Source organism: Lolium perenne, chromosome 3 (genome assembly GCF_019359855.2).
Source record: "Lolium perenne isolate Kyuss_39 chromosome 3, Kyuss_2.0, whole genome shotgun sequence".
Taxonomy (NCBI): domain Eukaryota; kingdom Viridiplantae; phylum Streptophyta; class Magnoliopsida; order Poales; family Poaceae; genus Lolium; species Lolium perenne.
Window position 1 is genome coordinate 236,514,846 of NC_067246.2, and position 18,487 is coordinate 236,533,332.

The 18,487-nt window shown below is 44.0% G+C and overlaps 1 protein-coding gene across 1 annotated transcript; it reads left to right on the forward strand.

Moving 5' to 3' along the window:
- The first annotated feature begins 2,145 nt into the window (after window positions 1–2,145).
- Window positions 2,146–11,302, forward strand: LOC127343950 (phosphoenolpyruvate carboxylase, housekeeping isozyme). Its single transcript, XM_051370169.2, has 11 exons — window positions 2,146–2,255; window positions 2,567–2,798; window positions 6,835–7,226; window positions 7,412–7,496; window positions 7,625–7,847; window positions 7,930–8,033; window positions 8,117–8,207; window positions 8,636–8,790; window positions 8,967–9,965; window positions 10,295–10,681; window positions 10,773–11,302. The coding sequence occupies exons 2-11, from the start codon at window positions 2,631–2,633 to the stop codon at window positions 11,058–11,060; spliced, it is 2,892 nt and encodes a 963-aa protein (XP_051226129.1). The 5' UTR covers window positions 2,146–2,255; window positions 2,567–2,630; the 3' UTR covers window positions 11,061–11,302.
- Window positions 11,303–18,487: the final 7,185 nt, after the last annotated feature.

Consider the following 18,487-nt stretch of genomic DNA (forward strand, 5'->3'; position numbering starts at 1 on the left):
CTTGTATGAGAAGAGTAAAGTTTGATCTGACTCAAGTTAAAGGAAGAGCTGGATAACTTTTTTTTTTTTTTTTTTTTTTGAACAAGAACGGCCTCGAAAGGCCTGGAAGCATTAATTAAAAGCGGTGGGTACAGAAATTACAGCAATGCCCTTTTACATCTCTAGCCCTAAAAAACCTGAAATTTGAAGAAAATACATTGCACTTTACAGAAAGGACCCTAGCAAGAAATCTGGAAAAGCAATCAGGTGCTCGGTCCCCTTCTCCACCGGTCGCCGGCGACCTCGAGGCGCAAGACGTCGAGGTCAGAGAGGAAGTAGCTCGGGGCGCTCTCCAATCCGACGAAGAACTACCACCGATGGCCATGTCAACACCACCGGGGACGAACCACTTGGGGGTGTAGCCACGGCGAGCTCCGACGCTGTGTAGCAGAGGGCCTCCAGAGGAGGTTGGGCTTCTGGTCGAGGGCCGCCCTTCGGCCATCGAACACGGGGGCGAGGCATCGATGCCAGCAAATGTCCCCCAAGGAAGAACTCGCCAGACAGCACGGCAGCGCAACAGCATGCCAAGATCAACCAAAGCTTCCAAATAGCACCACCGAGGCATTTTATTGCAGCAAGAAGGGGTGGGGAAAACAAGAGCAAGACCAGCCAAGAACAGATCTCGCCATGGACGCGGCAGCAAGGTGGTAGCATGAGATCCACCGATGCTTTTCTCAGTTCCAAGAATCAGAGATTGAAGAACAAGAGAAATAGCATCACCAGATCCGGATCTGCCCACCTTTTTATTCGCCGGGGAGAAGCTACAAACTATAGAACCTAAAACTAGAAGAAGCCAGACCTCTCTCCCACCCACCGTCAGCCACCATGGCCGCCGGCGGCGAGGGGGAGAGAGGCCGGCGGGAGGAGCAAGGAGAGAAAGGCTCAAAGAGAGCAAACTCCACACAGGTACTGTAGCACAACGAGAGCTGGGTGGGGGGTAGATTTTCCGAGCTGGATAACTTGTTTGAATCTATTCGATGTTGAGCTAGTTTAGAACTTTTTTTTTTGTATTCCAAGCCAATTTTTTATCTAGTTAGATCATATCAACACCATAAAAACAACATAAACATCGTTCCAATAAAAACAATGAAAATAATGGTGATATTTTTTTCAAAGTAACTTGGCCTATTCTCTCAATTTTAACACTTCCGAGAGAAACTTCAGCCGAAAACAGTTAGAACCAAGTATCTTGTTTTTTTGCGGGTAGAACCAAGTATTTTGTTAGTGACTAAATAAATTTGCCTTGTACACCTACTAGATTTGTTTGCATATAGAAGAAAGAAAAAACCCTACCCACATCATAGCATATAAGGTAACAAATTATCCTAATTCCTTTTAATATACTCACATCATCATTACACTACTGTACATAATCATAATATACTCACATTATCATTCCTAATTCCTTTTTGGGCCAGCAAAGGCCGTTTCTTCATCCAGCGTTCCCGGGCCGAACCCAAATGGGGTTGGCGGGTGCACCGGCAGGACGGGCGCAACGGCTAGTAAAGACGCGACCCCACCTGCTAGCCACAATGACACGTCGTCCTTGACACCTCGCTCAAGCTTTAAGTTTATTTCTTGCAGGTTATATCTTCTCTTTATGTGTTCTTTTAGCAACTCTTCTCTTTACTTGTGGTTCGGAATATATATAGAGAATATTCTCTTTTATTCGATTTTGCCTACAATTGCTGGCAGGAAGTAAGCGGAAACTTTCGAAAAGGAAACAGAGCAACCATATCCTATTTCCAGTGATGCGAACTCCTTGTGTCACCCCAGGAGCCGCAGATTACTCGCACCTTCCCCAGAATGAAGCCCAAACGAACTAGTACTGTAATGACATTCCGGAATTCACAAACTCATAACTCTTGGACGATGTGTTGGTTAAGCAATGCAGCTTCATCAGAGTTCGTATGGCTGTACTTGCCTAGTAAAGTTTCCTTTTTTTCTTTGGACACGACACGACACGACAGTACTGGTACTGGTAGCAGGGCTTGAGATTATCAGCGTGACTCACTGTAGCTGGGCTGGAGGCCTCTATCTAGTCCAATAAGTCCAGCTTGCACAAGCGACAAGTGGCGCCCTATAAATAGGTAGCCAGCCCCCACCCACACACACGAGACACTCAAGAACCCCCCACCGCCGTCTCAAGAATTAAGCAAAGCTCTTTCTTTCCGTCAGGTTGATCAGAAAAGTACAGTTCTTCCTCACGAGAGGAGGTGCGCGCCTGCCCTTTCCTTTCCCCTCTCTATCCCTATCTCTTTTAGAATGCGGTTTAATTGGGTTCCTCTCCGGATTTCCTTCCAGCAGTAGTGCCCTTGCTGGATTGTGGAGCGGATAGGCCGGATAATTTTTCTGATCGGAACTTGGTTGTTACATATATTTGGGGATAAAGGCCCGTCCTTTCTTGGAATCTCCGTGATTAGGTCTCGCCGCTCGCGTCAGGATTTCGTCGATCGTCTTAGCCGCAGCGAGATCGGGTCGTCCCCCGCTGGGGTTTGCCGGTTTTGATCTGTCGCCGCTGTTGCAGGGAGGGAGGGCGAGAAGGCAGGGGGAGAACGAGGGTTTCTTGTTTGGTAAGGGGGTTGGAGGAGATGGCGCGCAATGCGGTGGACAAGGCGACGTCCATCGACGCGCAGCTGCGGATGCTGGCGCCCAAGAAGCTCTCCGACGACGACAAGCTGGTGGAGTACGACGCGCTCCTCCTCGACCGCTTCCTCGACATCCTCCAGGACCTCCAGGGGACGGACATCAGGGAGAGGGTAAATTAATGATCTTCTCGATTCGTCCCTGTTAACTTATTTTTTGCGTCTTTCTTTCAGTTACCTGTTGATTGATTTAGGTGGTAATTGAATGCCATGGCCCTTATTTTCATATCTAGTACTGCATTGCACGTTGTGCGCAATTAATCAAGCTAAAGATGGTAATTCCGTCTCTCGAAGTTCCACTGATCCTGTTCTTAGCAAGTTTGTGTCTCTCTGTGTTCCACAGTTCCACTGATCCTGTTCTTAGCAAGTCTGTGCCCTAAATTTGGTAATGTTGCAGTTGACAAAACATAGTGCAAGTCCTTTAACACTGGGGATCTACAATTTAGTTATATCCTGTACCATATTCCTGGACTAGTATTCTCTGTACAGAGCTATTATTGTGTCTTAGCCTTTTTTAGTACATGACCATGATTTTCAAAATTTGGGCTATGCGCGCCAAGACGTATGGCTTGTGACGTAACGTATTGTAGAAACATGCCCCGATGTTTTACGCAACGCCTCTTTATATGTCTTTTCAGAACCCGCCAAGTCAACGTTGTAAAATCTTTGACCGCTAATTAGGGTTTCGCTGATCCTGTTCTTAACATGTTTGCGCCCTAAAGTTGGTGCCGTTGCAGCTAAGAAAACATACTGCCAAGTGTGGCTATCTACAATTTAGCTATCCAGTACCACATTCCTGGTCTAGTATATATTCTCTTTACAGATTTATTGTGTTTTAGCCTTTTTTTAGTACGTTACCAGGATGTTCCAAAATTAGCGGTACACCATGACGTATGGCTCGTGCCGTAACGTATTTGTAGAAGAATGTCTCTTTGTTTTACGCGACAGATCTTCGTATTTCTTTTCAGAACACGCCAAGTTAACGTTGTAAAATCTTTGACTACTAATTAGGCCTGTGTCGGTTCCGTAGATCCTGTTCGTAACATGTTTGCGCCCTAAAGTTGGTACTGTTGCAGCTAACAAAACATACTGCCAAGTCCGGGGATCTACAATTTAGCTATCCAGTACCATATTCCTGGTCTAGCATATATTCTCTTTGCAGAGTTATTGTGTTTTAGCCTTTTTTAGTACATTACTAGGATGTTCCAAAATTAGGGGTACGCCACGACTTATGGCTCGTGCCATAACGTATTATAGAAGAATGTCTCTTTGTTTTACGCGACAGATCTTCGTATTTCTTTTCAGAACACGCCAAGTTAACGTTGTAAAATCTTTGACTACTAATTAGGCCTGTGTCGGTTCCGTAGATCCTATTCCTAACATGTTTGCGCCCTAAAGTTGGTACTGTTGCAGCTAACAAAACATACTGCCAAGTCTGGGGATCTACAATTTAGCTATCGAGTACCATATTCCTGGTCTAGCATATATTCACTTTGCAGAGTTATTGTGTTTTAGCCTTTTTTAGTACATTGCTAGGATGTTCCAAAATTAGGGGTACGCCACGACTTATGGCTCGTGCCATAACGTATTGTAGAAGAATGTCTCTTTGTTTTACGCGACAGATCTTCGTATTTCTTTTCAGAACACGCCAAGTTAACGTTGTAAAATCTTTGACTACTAATTAGGCTTGTGTCGGTTCCGTAGATCCTGTTCCTAACAAGTTTGCGCCCTAAAGTTGGTACTGTTGCAGCTAACAAAACATACTGCCAAGTCTGGGGATCTACAATTTAGCTATCCAGTACCATATTCCTGGTCTAGCATATATTCTCTTTGCAGAGTTAATTGTGTTTTAGCATCTTTTAGTACATTACCAGGATGTTCCAAAAATTAGAGGTACGCCACGACTTATGGCTCGTGCCGTAACGTATTGTAGAAAAATGTCCCTTTGTTTTACGCGACAGATATCTGTATTTCTTTTCAGAACACGCCAAGTTAACGTTGTAAAATCTTTGACTACTAATTAGGCCTATGTCGGTTCCGCAGATCCTGTTCTTAACATGTTTGCACCCTAAAGTTGGTACTGTTGCAGCTAACAAAACATATTGCCAAGTATGGGGATCTACAATTTAGCTATCCAGTACCATATTCCTGGTCTAGCATATATTCTCTTTGCAGAGTTATTGTGTTTTAGCATTTTTTAGTACATTACCAGGATGTTACAAAATTAGCGGTATGCCACGACGTATGGCTCGTGCCGTAACATATTGTAGAAGCATGTCCCTTTGTTTTACGCAACAGCTCTTTATATTTCTTTTCAGAACACGCCAAGTCAATTTTGTAAAATCTTTGACTACTAATTAGGGATGTGTGGGTTCCACTGATCCTGTTCTGAACATGTTTGTACCCTAGAGTTGGTACTGTTGCAGTTAACAAAACATACTGCCAAGTGTGGGGATCTACAATTTAGCTATCCAGTACCATATTCCTGGTCTAGTATATATTCTCTTTACAGAGTTATTCTGTTTTACCCTTTTTGCAAGTATATTACCATGATGTTCCAAAATTAGGGGTATGCCACAGCGCACTTCTCGTGCTGTAACATATTATAGAAGCATGTCTTTTTAGAACATGCCAAGTCAGCGTTTTAAATCTTTGACCGCTAATATACAGAAAAATATTTGGATCTGCCAAGTGTCTAAACCATCACTAGTTTCATAAAAAAATAATTATATTTTGAATTAAGCTTATTGATGTGTAATTAGAGAAAGTAGTGGTATTTATCGGATGTTTCGTACTATTACTAAAGTAATAAAGAGCCGCATGCATCGATTGATGCAGAGGCTGGGGATGTCCCCTTATCTAAAAAAAGGTATTTATCGGAGACTATGTCCATGTCCAAAACGATAAACATAATAGCACAGAGGTAGTACCAATCTTTTGTCACTGATTAGAGTTAACTTGCGGGTATGATGTGTTCCATCTTTCTAGCACTTGACGGATCCTGTTCTTAACATGTTCGTGCCCTAAAGTTGGTAATGCTGTAGTTAACAGAACATAGCGCAAAGTCCTATAACACTGGGGATCTACAATATTTTTATCCAACTGTCCATTACCATATTCCTGGACTACTATTCTCTACAGAGTTACGGTTTTTTTAGCCTTTTTTTTGTAGACATTAACATGATGCTCAAAAGTTAGGGGTATGCCACGACTTGTGGCTAATGTCGTACTATGTTGTAGAAATATGTACCTTAGTTTTACGCAACACCTCTTTATATGTATTTTTAGAACATGCCAAGTCAATGTTTTAAATCTTTGACCGCTATACATAGAAATATGTGGATCTGGCAAATATCTATATGATCACTAGTTTCATATAAAATCATTATATTTAAATTAAATTTATTAATGTGTAACTAAAGAAAGTAATGGTCAAATCCTATTTATTGGAGACTGTCCATGTCCGAAAATACATGGATGTGATGTACTCCCTCTGTCCCAAGAAGGATGTCTTAGATTTGTATAAATTCGGATGTATCTAGACACTAAATAGTGCCTAAATTCATCGAATTCAGACAAATCAGAGACATCCTTTTCAGGACAATGGAGTATTAATTCGTGGATATGATGTGTTGCATCTTTTTAACAATGGATGATATTTCAAACTCCAGCTTGCACTATGTTGATGTATGATGTTCAACTACATTGCTGTACCAACAGAGACAACTGCTCTGTTAGACTGTACTATAAGCCTGTGGTTTGCTTTCCTTGTCGAGTATTTTGGACATCTTTTAGCTTAATGTGATATCAGGGTGAAAGTTTGATGGATGACTTGATCAGATGTTTGTCAGTCACTTTCTTGTGGATGGCTCGATGTCTGTCGATCACTTTTATTGCTATCTGTAGTTCAGTTCAGTCTGGGTCTAGTGGTGTCTGCACTTTGTTCTTTCTTTCCTTTTGAACGTTGTATAGTATTGAAGTCCATACCTGCTAGCACGGCGTCATTATTTTCTTATTGCTATTTTACTTAATTTATGACAAAGCATATAACTTACCAAAACGTTTTCCAATTTAGTTTTGGAATGCAATGAAGTTTCTTTCACTTACTAAAAAATCCTAAATGAGTTTGCACTTATATTGGTGGATGCAGGTCCAAGAATGCTATGAGTTAGCTGCTGAGTATGAAAATAAGCTTGACCCTAAGCAGCTAGATGAGATTGGGAATCTGCTAACCCGCTTGGATCCTGGAGACTCTATTGTGATAGCCAAGTCATTATCCCACATGCTTATCCTGGCAAACTTGGCTGAGGAAGTCCAGATTGCGTACCGCAGGAGAATAAAACTGAAGAAGGGTGATTTTGCAGACGAAAATTCTGCGACGACAGAATCAGATATTGAGGAGACCTTTAAAAGGCTCGTTGGTGAGCTGAAGAAGTCTCCGCTGGAAGTGTTCGATGCACTCAAGAATCAAACTGTTGACCTGGTATTGACAGCACATCCAACTCAGTCAGTTAGGAGGTCATTGCTCCAAAAACATGGCAGGTAGTTTCTGTATTTCTAAATCCCTGTTGATACTAAGACGATATTTGTGAAATAAAATTGTTGCTCGTTGTGTCACTGCACCCTTGCATGGTTTTCGATATAATATGTGTGCGCGGTGCCAAAGAAATGTATGATACTAATATGCATGTATTGATGGCTATTAAGTTTTTCACTTCTATTTGCAGGATAAGGGACTGTTTAACCAAGCTTTATGCAAAAGATATAACTCCAGATGAGAAGCAGGAACTGGATGAGGCGCTTCAGAGAGAGGTAATTTCTGTGAACTTGTGTAGGCATGTTGCAACCTTGGTGACTTTCACTAATCAATTAAGACTTTGATTTCCATTAAACATTACGTGATCATGATTCTGATTTCGTATATCATTTCTTATCTGCAGATTCAAGCTGCCTTTAGAACTGATGAAATCCGACGAGCACCTCCTACTCCACAGGACGAAATGCGTGCTGGAATGAGTTACTTTCATGAGACAATATGGAAGGGTGTACCCAAGTTCTTGCGGAGGGTAGATACTGCTCTTAAGAACATTGGCATAAATGAGCGAGTGCCTTATAATGCCCCTCTTATTCAGTTCTCTTCTTGGATGGGTGGAGATCGAGATGGTATATGACAGCTCTTATATCCTGTTTGCAAGATATTGTTTTTATGTTGCAAATATTGTTCTAACATTGATGTGGATGGCAGGGAATCCAAGAGTCACACCGGAGGTTACAAGGGATGTATGCCTGTTAGCTAGAATGATGGCTGCCAATTTGTACTATGCACAGATAGAGGATCTAATGTTTGAGGTAAAACCTAAAAATACTTCTTAATGCAGTGTTGTATTAGTGTGTTGTGGTCTCAGAGGATACTTTTTTTTTGTTACCTGCAGTTATCTATGTGGCGTTGCAGTGATGAACTACGTGTAAAAGCTGACAAGTTACACCGTTCCTCGAAGAAAGACACGACAAAATACTATATAGGTACTTATTTGATATTCTACAATGAGAAAACTGAATATAACCCTTTGCATGTTCTGTTATAAGCAGTCTTGATTATCGTTGATTATCAAGTGTTTGATCAAATTAGTTAATAGCCACAAACTTTAACACATTCTTATGCATGTTACCATTAGTTATCGATGTGAATTCTCTTATAAGTAGGATATTTTTGCACAATGTTTGTCAGAACCTGGATACGAGTAGAAGACAATAGAAATGTGATCCATATACTTGATTAATATGAGAGTTAAGATGGAACTAATTTAGAGCCTACTGCATAAATATTGGTCCCAACAATTTTTGTATTAGTTTTATTGTGTACTCCGTCCCATTATATTGTGAGACGGAGGTAATAGTTTTCTGAATTAGGTGAAACCAAGTGCGTACTAACATGCTTGTCTTGAATGCAGAGTTCTGGAAGCAAGTTCCTCCAAATGAACCCTATCGTGTGATACTGAGTGATGTCAGAGATAAATTGTACAATACACGTGAGCGATCACGCCATTTATTAACCAGTGGGTTTTCTGAAATTCCCGACGAAGCAATCTTCACTGATGTTGAGCAGGTATCTAAAACTGAAGTGCGAGTTATTTAAATATGCCATGCTTAAATACATGCATTTTGTTACTAGCTTATACTTTCAACACCGTAAATATACTGGAGGTCAAACTTCTCCAGGATATGTAGTACAGTAGCTGTTTCCTTTATCTAATATGAGTTGGTATTTTTCTTCCTTTTCAGTTCTTGGAGCCTCTTGAGCTCTGTTACAGATCCCTCTGTGCATGTGGTGATCACGCTATTGCAGATGGCAGTCTTCTTGATTTCTTACGTCAAGTGTCAACATTTGGACTATCCCTTGTTAGACTAGATATCAGGCAAGAATCTGAAAGACACACTGATGTTATGGATGCCATAACTGATTACCTTGGAGTTGGATCATATCGTGAATGGCCAGAGGAAAAACGCCAAGAATGGCTACTGTCTGAACTCAATGGAAAGAGGCCGTTATTTGGTCCTGATCTTCCCAAGACGAATGAAATTGCTGAGGTTTTAGATACGTTTCATGTGCTAGCTGAACTTCCCTCTGATAGCTTTGGTGCTTATGTGATATCCATGGCAACAGCTCCTTCAGATGTTCTAGCAGTTGAGCTTCTGCAGCGTGAATGCCATGTGAAGAAGCCACTGAGAGTTGTGCCATTGTTTGAAAAACTAGCAGATCTGGAAGGTGCACCAGCAGCTCTAGCTCAGCTTTTCTCAGTTGAGTGGTACAGAAATAGAATCAACGGAAAGCAAGAAGTGATGATTGGGTATTCAGATTCTGGGAAGGATGCTGGCCGTTTCTCTGCTGGTTGGCAACTGTACAAAGCTCAAGAGGAGCTTATTAAGGTTGCGAAGACGTTTGGGGTTAAGTTGACTATGTTTCATGGACGAGGGGGTACTGTTGGAAGAGGTGGTGGCCCTACCCATCTTGCTATACTGTCACAACCTCCAGATACTGTCCACGGATCACTTCGGGTAACTGTTCAAGGTGAAGTCATTGAGCAGTCCTTCGGAGAGGAGCATTTGTGTTTTAGAACGCTTCAACGTTTTACAGCTGCTACTCTTGAACATGGTATGCATCCACCAATCCCACCTAAACCAGAGTGGCGCGCTTTGATGGATGAAATGGCTGTCGTTGCCACAGAGGAATACCGTTCCATTGTTTTCCAAGAACCAAGATTTGTTGAGTATTTCCGCCTTGTAAGTCTCCATTTACTCTTATTTGTATTCCTTTTTAGGTGCCTTTTTTATAAATTTATTTTTGCTTCGTCATGTTCTATGATATATGATTTTTAATAGAGCACTGTAGGTTCTACTTAGCGCACAAAGTTTCACTTGCAAATTAGGAACTCAGCTAGCTACTAATAAAAGTTAATCTGTAAACCATTTCAGTGAACTTATTTATAGTGTTACCATCATTAGCTACAAAAATAGGAAAACTAAGTGTGGTGACAGTCCTTCAAAATTCCTAGGCTAGTTGTTATTCTAGGGGTCTGCATAAAGTGTTTTGCACTTTCTCTGTCAAACAGGCAACACCAGAGCTCGAGTATGGTAGGATGAATATTGGAAGCAGGCCATCAAAACGTAAGCCAAGCGGAGGAATCGAATCATTGCGTGCAATTCCTTGGATATTTGCTTGGACACAGACTAGATTCCACCTGCCAGTGTGGCTTGGTTTTGGTGCAGCCTTCAAGCATGTCCTGCAAAAGGACATTCGTAATCTTCAAACCCTTCAGCAGATGTACAACGAGTGGCCGTTTTTCAGGGTTACCATAGACCTGGTTGAGATGGTGTTTGCCAAGGGTGATCCAGGTATAGCAGCTCTGTACGACAAGCTGCTGGTTTCTGATGATCTGTGGTCGTTTGGGGCGCGTCTTAGGGCAAATTATGAAGAGACAAAGCAGCTTCTTCTACAGGTGATTCTCTAACACTTTTACTAAATCTGGTCCTGATCACTGAATTCTCACTATATCTTGTGCCTCACCGCAATGTGACTGTAAAACTCAGGTTGCTGGCCACAAAGACCTCCTGGAGGGCGACCCTCACCTGAGGCAGAGGCTGCACATCCGTGAATCATACATCACGGCGCTGAATGTCTGCCAGGCCTACACGCTGAAGCGCATCAGGGACCCTAGCTTCCAGTCGTGCCCCGGACCTCATCTGTCCAAGGAGATCATGGAGCCCGGGGAGTTGGCGAAGGTCAGCACCACAAGCGAGTTCGCCCCAGGTGGCCTCGAGGACACCCTCATCCTGACCATGAAGGGCATCGCCGCCGGGATGCAGAACACCGGCTGAAGCGCAGACCCGAATGCTGTTTATGCTGTGCGAGCTGATGCGCATGGCGTGTTTGTAGTACTAGTGGCGGTGGTGTTATGAGATGACGCTCTTGTTGGTGCATCGTCGTCGTTTATATTGTCTGAAGTCTGAACCAGTGGTTGCTAGTACTTAACCCAGATCGACATTGCATGCGTTTGGGGTGTCTGAAGTCTGAACTTTCATTCGCAAAAAAGAAAAAAGAAAAACTATGTTGAACTTAACTTCTTTGCATGCGTTCACTAGCAATCAGCATCTGTTCATGGTGAGTTTGACGTCGTGAGTGCTCTGACCGTGCTGTTTGGTTAGAGGATGAGAGCGTTGGCTACCCAAATGTTCCTGTACTACCAACGCAGCATTGCTTGATCACCGCACTTTCGGGTCTCAGTTTGTAGGAGTAAATTCTACTGACGGGAAGAAAACCCGCTCCCTTTTCTGTGGTTAGCACTTAGCAGGACTACAAGATTGCAGTATGGCTCCCTGAACTCCAAACATGAGTCCATTGTTTCCGCGAAATTATTCATCCTGCCCCGTCCGTCCTTGCAGGCCACAGCATTTGGGGAGTCCGGAAATCCCGTGCTTTCCATCATAAACACTCATGTCGCCCATGATCCTTTCTATGAAATGAAAATATATACTCCAGAAGACAGCTCGATCAAGTGGCACATACGGAGTATATGCAGGCATAGCTCCACAACTCATCATGTCCTGAAGACGAGGAATGAGGATACTCCACAACTCATCATGTTCTGAAGACGAGGAATGAGGATCCGTCCTCTCCCAGCTGGTAGCGACATCACATATGGATGAGTTACCTTTCATTCCCATGGTCAGGCAAGGGATCCCCACCCCACCTTGGGGGTTCCCACGAATTGATGGCCGTGCGTCTCGCCGCGGCAGGCAGGAGGATGGGGTAGTTGTAGTGGTCGTCGGCGATCATATAACTGCGTGTCGATGAGGCCAGATCAATGTTGACCATATGCGCCCCTCTCCCTCCTTGTGCCGTTGTGCGACTGAAAAGAGTCACAGACACACGCGGCCGGCAGAGACGCAGGACCAGGAGGAGCCACTTCCCCCAGAGGCCAGAGCAAAGATCGTCCATTCACTGTGGGTGATACGCCCACGTTTCTCTTGCCCGCAACAAAGAAGAGTTCAGTCACCACCGCAAGCAGAGCAAACAGGTTACAGCCGTCCAGGCATGCAGCTACGGTGCCGTGACCCTCAAGGGGAAACACCGAGAGGAGCCCGTCGATTTGAGTTCGCCGGCAACGGAGCTTTCTGCTTCGAAACCTTCTTCAGCTACAAAAGGCACCTTTGCCAACACCTAACACCTAACAATTGTTGCATACACTGCACCGGAAGGCTTGGCAGTGACCTGCAGGTGACTATGGGAGGTACGTACGTGGTGCATATCATTTGATGCTCCTGCTATTCGAGGCATCCAAAGTTCAGCAACCTAACTACCTAGAGCATCTCTAGGTTGATACTGCTGAACTGCAAAACACGTGTATAGGAATATACCGCATCACCATTTTGCGGTTTTGAAATCGTCGCCACACCGCATCGCACAAAATACTGGTTCACGCCAGATTTTTGAAAGCAGTTCATAGCTTCTGCATAATTTACACTCTTCGCATAATCTTTATGTTACACACTTGTAACTCTTGGCTAAATCATCTATTGCTACAGTTTGAATCAATTAGGCCTGGCCATGCCGACAAATAATGCCACACATATGCAGCGTGATTTGTTTTAATTTTCTGTCCCAAAATATAAGATGATCTGGTAGGCTAAAACAACATACTAAAATGTTTTATATTTTGAGACGGAGATATGATCGGCACGATGAGGCGATGAGCTCATGTAAGTGAAATGTAAAAATTGGAGGCGAAAGTGTTGGAGAAGTTGTTAAAACCCTTTAAGTATCTCAGCATTTTCACCCAAGCGCAAAATTCTAAAGCCTCGCATTAAACCGCCGCTTTTCTTCGGGGTTAGCAAGAAATGGGCAACTCCTGTTGTGTTTTCCAGCCTAAAGCAATTCCTACGTTTGCTGTCACAAAAACAAAAACAAAAGATACTAGTACTCTACTAGAAGGAAGGCACGGATGGGCACCAAAAGGTATCTCATCCCAGATAAAGGAATAGATAGATTCGTCTTTTAGTTGTACTTTAGGAAGGACCAATGTAACCAGTTGATTCGAAGTATGGAAGGTGCCTTTCACACATCTTTTAAGTAGGTCTTGGTTGTTTACTTTTCTTTTGACAAACAATACCATGTTATATTTATAGTAACAAATAGTGCATGATAGAGATGCATGAGTTGTCTTCGGCGATTACAAAATAAAGTTTTTAAAAAATGAACAAATCTTCGCAATCTTCAAATTGTTCTCATGTATCTCTCCTCTACCATGTACTATTTGCTACCATTATAAATATATATGGTATTGATCGCCAAAAGATATAATCTTGTACTTTTCTTGGGAACAAATGCACAAAAACTGCGAAAATTAGTTATATTCTCCAACGATCAATACATAGAGCTGTAGCAGTAGCTTATAGTCAATCCCCAAACCAAACATGCACCCACGTTGAGATTGTATCCAAAAGCTTAAAAGAAAGCAAAAAAGGTTGGACGGGAATCCATGGACTTCCGTGTAAAATAAGCGACACCTTAGCGAACCCTAGAAAAAGAAAGAAAGTGAAAATTGTCACTGGCGTGCTAGCTTACTCTTTATGCTTTATTCTACTAACCAAAAGTATAACCACCAGATTAGTTTAAGTCGAGGCCCAAAAGTGAACAACAAGTCATACATCTCGGATTTCCCGAGATTATAAGTTGTAAACAGGACGCGTACGGAATGCTCATCTTCTGTGCATCCACCAATTCTGCTATGTGTACGGTAAATTAGCAGTGTACTAGTGCACCGTTTTGGATCCAGGTCTCCACATGTCTGGCATTCTAAAAACAAGTATGTTATGTACGGTGAATTAGCAGTGTACTAGTGCACTGTTTTGGATCCCGCTCTCCACATGTCTTGCGTTCTAAAATATATATGATGTGCATTTATGAAGTTTCAAAAATTGACCACATAAAAAGAAGTTTCACGAATTCTGAAAAATCTTGCACATGTGCATGGCATGTTCTACTCGTCTGAAATTTCGTTTATAAGTATACCTAAGTTTTTAAACCACACAAAGAAGACAAAATTAAGGTTCATATATAAAAATAGCAAAAGGTACGTCCATTTTTACCAACTTCTTCACATTTTATTAACTGTGCAAACATAAATAACGGAATTTTTTCGTGCATAGTTTACCTCCGCAATTTGTATAGTACAATTTTTCTACATCATTTTCAACCAATGTACCTAGTATCAACCATTGTTGTGTGGTAAATCATATTAATGTAAACTAGATGACGCGTAAGAGCGGCAAAGCTTGCATTGCTTTGATGGGGTGTCACATCATCTGCATTCACATCCAGCTGCGAGCCGAAACCGGATATGCCGAAGGCGGTGAGGCTAGATAGGGGGGGGGGGGGCACCTCCAATGGCCTTCATCTCTCAACTCCCACAGACGGCGAGGCCAGAAGCGGACCCAAGAATTTTTGGAAGACCGAGCAAACAGTGTGAAACAGTACCAAATAATGTCAAATACGTGTTAAATACGTATAAAATACTCACTACCGGCTGGCCGGAAGCCCGGGCGAGCGCCGGGGAATAGGGGCGCTGCGTCCGCCCCTGGACGAGGCCAAGGAGCCTAATGGATATGGCAGTCGGCGGTGCGGGTGGCTACGGGCGTCGGAGCTGCACGTTGCGGGGAGTGCGGTTGACATGGTGTTTCGTTAGTAAAGTATCCAAGATTAGTATATAAACTTATATATATCGCGATGTGCATCTAGCTATATTTTTTATGCGGCATACATGTTTCTACTATCTTTTTTAAAGTTGGTCAAACATGGGTCCATATGCTCTCTATATTTCGAAATGCATCTTACATACATTTTAAACTTTTTTTAAATTGAAACTAAAAGTTCGCACGTACATCTTCACGTGCTACGTGCTCACAAAGTCGTTTCATAAAAAATCGACTTGGTATGTGACGTGTGTAAAAAAGACAAAATTCAGTGCTAAAAATAATGCTTTTCATAAGATAAACTTTCTCTTTTTTATATAGACCACACAAAATATTGGTTTTTCATGAAACTTGACGAACGCACGTATATTATGAAGATGTACATGTAGAATTTTTTGTCCAAATTTTTCGACATTTTAAAATATAATTTTTTAGTAGAGGGAGCATACGCACCCGGGAGCCGAATTGAATTTCCGGTCAAACTTAATTTTTTAACTTAAGAAAAAAAACCAAAAGTACACATTTATTTGTGGACCGAGATAGTTGTGTAATCTGAACAAAAATAGGCTATAGGAAGAAAAAAATCTTGACAAAAAGGGCATCTAGTGTGAACCATTTGAGAATCATTTCGAATGAAGGTACCCATGCATGGTGCATTCAGGGCAGCGGCGCGACGCAAATGGACGCTGAGCGATCGTTTGTGTCCGCCATGACCGAAAATGCGTCGTGCACCCTCTCCAGCGGCGCGACGCAAAGTGACCGGGCCGTCCGCAGAGACGCAAACCTGGCCCAAATATGCGCCAGGTTTGCGTCTCGGCGGACGCTGCGCGGACGCGCAAAGTGACCGCTTGGTCCTGGCACGGGCCCGCCTGGCAGCGTCACAACTGCTTCGTCTTCGGCGGCATTACTTGCGGGCGGCGCGCCGCAGCCTTTGCAGGGCCGCGTTAATGGCGTGCCTCGGCTTCCGCGAGCATGCGCAGCTAGCAGACGCAGCGTCGATGCGTCTTCTCCGCCAGTACTGGCAGCGAGGCGTCGCTTCGGCAGTCTACGGCTGCCTCGCGTGCCGCGCGTAGTAATGGCGATGTCCCGCGTGGCGCGGCCGTCGCCCTGCCTCCGACCTATATAAACAGGGGCGCCAGCATCTCATCTCCTCCGCACTAAACCCTAGCCGCCGCTGCCGTAGCGCCACTCAGTAGATCCACCATGAGCAGCGCCGGGCGCGGCCAGGCTGCCGCGCCTCCACCTCCACCTTCACCTCCCACTCCACCTCCCCCGGCCTCGAGCTCCGACGACGGGTTCGACTCCGATGATAGCACCGACCTCCTCCACCCGGTCAGGGACGCCGCGGACCTGGCTGAAGCGGAGAAGGAAGCAGAGGAGGAGCGGGTGGCCCATGCGGCTGTCGACGCCGAGCTGGAACAGCGCAGGCTGGTGATGTCTACGGGTGCTTCTATTCTTGTAGACAGTGTTGGGCCTCCAAGAGCAGAGGTTTGTAGAACAGCAGCAAGTTTCCCTTAAGTGGATCACCCAAGGTTTATCGAACTCAGGGAGGAAGAGGTCAAAGATATCCCTCTCATGCAACCCTGCAACCACAAAGCAAGAAGTCTCTTGTGTCCCCAACACACCTAATAGGTGCACTAGTTCGGCGAAGAGATAGTGAAATACAGGTGGTATGAATGAATATGAGCAGTAGTAACGGCGCCAGAAAAGTGCTTGCTGGCGTGCAGATGATGGTAGTAATATTGCAGGAAGTAAAGATGCAAAGAAAAAGAAACAAGCAGCGATAGCAGTATTTAGGAACAAGGCCTAGGGATCATACTTTCACTAGTGGACACTCTCAACATTGATCACATAACAGAATAAATAAATAGATGCTAGACTCTACACCCTCTTGTTGGATGATGAACACCACTAACTGTGTAGGATTACACGAACCCTCAATGCCGGAGTTAACAAGCTCCACAATATTCATTGTTCATATTTAAATAACCTTAGAGTGCATAACAGATCAACATAACCAAACCAAGTACTAACATAGTATGCACACTGTCACCTTCACACTACGAAAGGAGGAATAGATCACATCAATACTATCATAGCAATAGTTAACTTCATAATCTACAAGAGATCACAATCATAGCCTACTCCAAGTACTACACGATGCACACACTGTCACCATTACACCGTGCAGGAGGAATAAACTACTTTAATAACATCACTAGAGTAACACACAGATATATTGTGATACAAAACACATTGCAATCATAAAGAGATATAAATAAGCACTTCACTATGCCATTCATAACAGTGAATAAGTATTCTGTGAAATATAGCCTAAGAGACCCACACGGTGCACACACTGTCACCTTTACACACGTGGGACAAGGAGTCTCCGGAGATAACATAAGTAAAATCCACTTGACTAGCATAATGACATCTAGATTACAAACATCATCATATGAATCTCAATCATGTAAGGCAGCTCATGAGATTATTGTATTGAAGTACATAGGAGAGAGATGAACCACATAGCTACCGGTACAGCCCCGAGTCTCGATGGAGAACTACTCCCTCCTCATGGGAGACAGCAGCGTTGATGAAGATGGCGGTGGTGTCGATGGAGAAGCCTTCCGGGGGCACTTCCCCGTCCCGGCGGCGTGCCGGAACAGAGACTCCTGTCCCCCAGATCTTGGCTTCGCGATGGCGGCGGATCTGGAAGGTTTTCTCTGGTTTCGTCGAACGTGGTAGGGTTTTCGCGACGGAGACTTTAAGTAGGCGGAAGGGCAAGGTCGGTGGAGTCCTGGTGGGGCCACACACTAGGCCGGCGCGGCCAGGGCTTGGGCCGCGCCGCCCTACTGTGTCCCCACCTCGTGGCCCCACTTCGTTTCCCCTTCGGACTTCTGGAAGCTTCGTGGAAAAATAGGACCCTGAGTGTTGATTTCGTCCAATTCCGAGAATATTTCCTTACTAGGATTTCTGAAACCAAAAACAGCAGAAAACAGGAACTGGCCCTTCGGCATCTCGTCAATAGGTTAATTCCGGAAAACGCATAAATATGACATAAAGTATGCATAAAACATGTAGATATCATCAATAATGTGGCATGGAACATAAGAAATTATCGATACGTCGGAGACGTATCAGCTGGCGGCCGCCGCTGCAGCCGAGGACTCTGATTCGGAGATTTCATGGTCATCCGATGACCCTGATGCGCCGACGCCGGAGGAGAAGGCGGCGGAGCAGCGGGCCCTCGTCGAGTCTTTCGAGACGCTCAAGGACGAGGCCGCCAACGCGAGGCTGGAGCAGGCACTGCAAGAGGACGCGGCGGCGCACCGAGCCATAGCGGCCGCGCGAGAGGCGGCGGAGAAGCAGGCCACGGTGCGACGCAACGACGGTGCCGGCCCGTCAGGAACCAAGTAGTCTAGGTCTTGTATAGTTTTTATGTACTTTCTATGTTTGGTTTTCATATGTAATCAATCGCTCGTGGTAGAAAACCAAAGGAATTGTATGAAGATCAAACTATGTTGCAATTCAAAAATGGGTCGCCCCGGTGG

Excerpts from the sequence above, each read along its gene's own strand:
- LOC127343950 (XM_051370169.2), top strand. The coding sequence starts at position 2,631 with ATGGCGCGCAATGCGGTGGACAAGGCGACGTCCATCGACGCGCAGCTG. Across the intron at positions 7,848-7,929 it reads GATGGGTGGAGATCGAGATG|GGAATCCAAGAGTCACACCG; the intron begins GTATATGACAGC and ends TGTGGATGGCAG. Across the intron at positions 10,682-10,772 it reads CAAAGCAGCTTCTTCTACAG|GTTGCTGGCCACAAAGACCT; the intron begins GTGATTCTCTAA and ends TGTAAAACTCAG.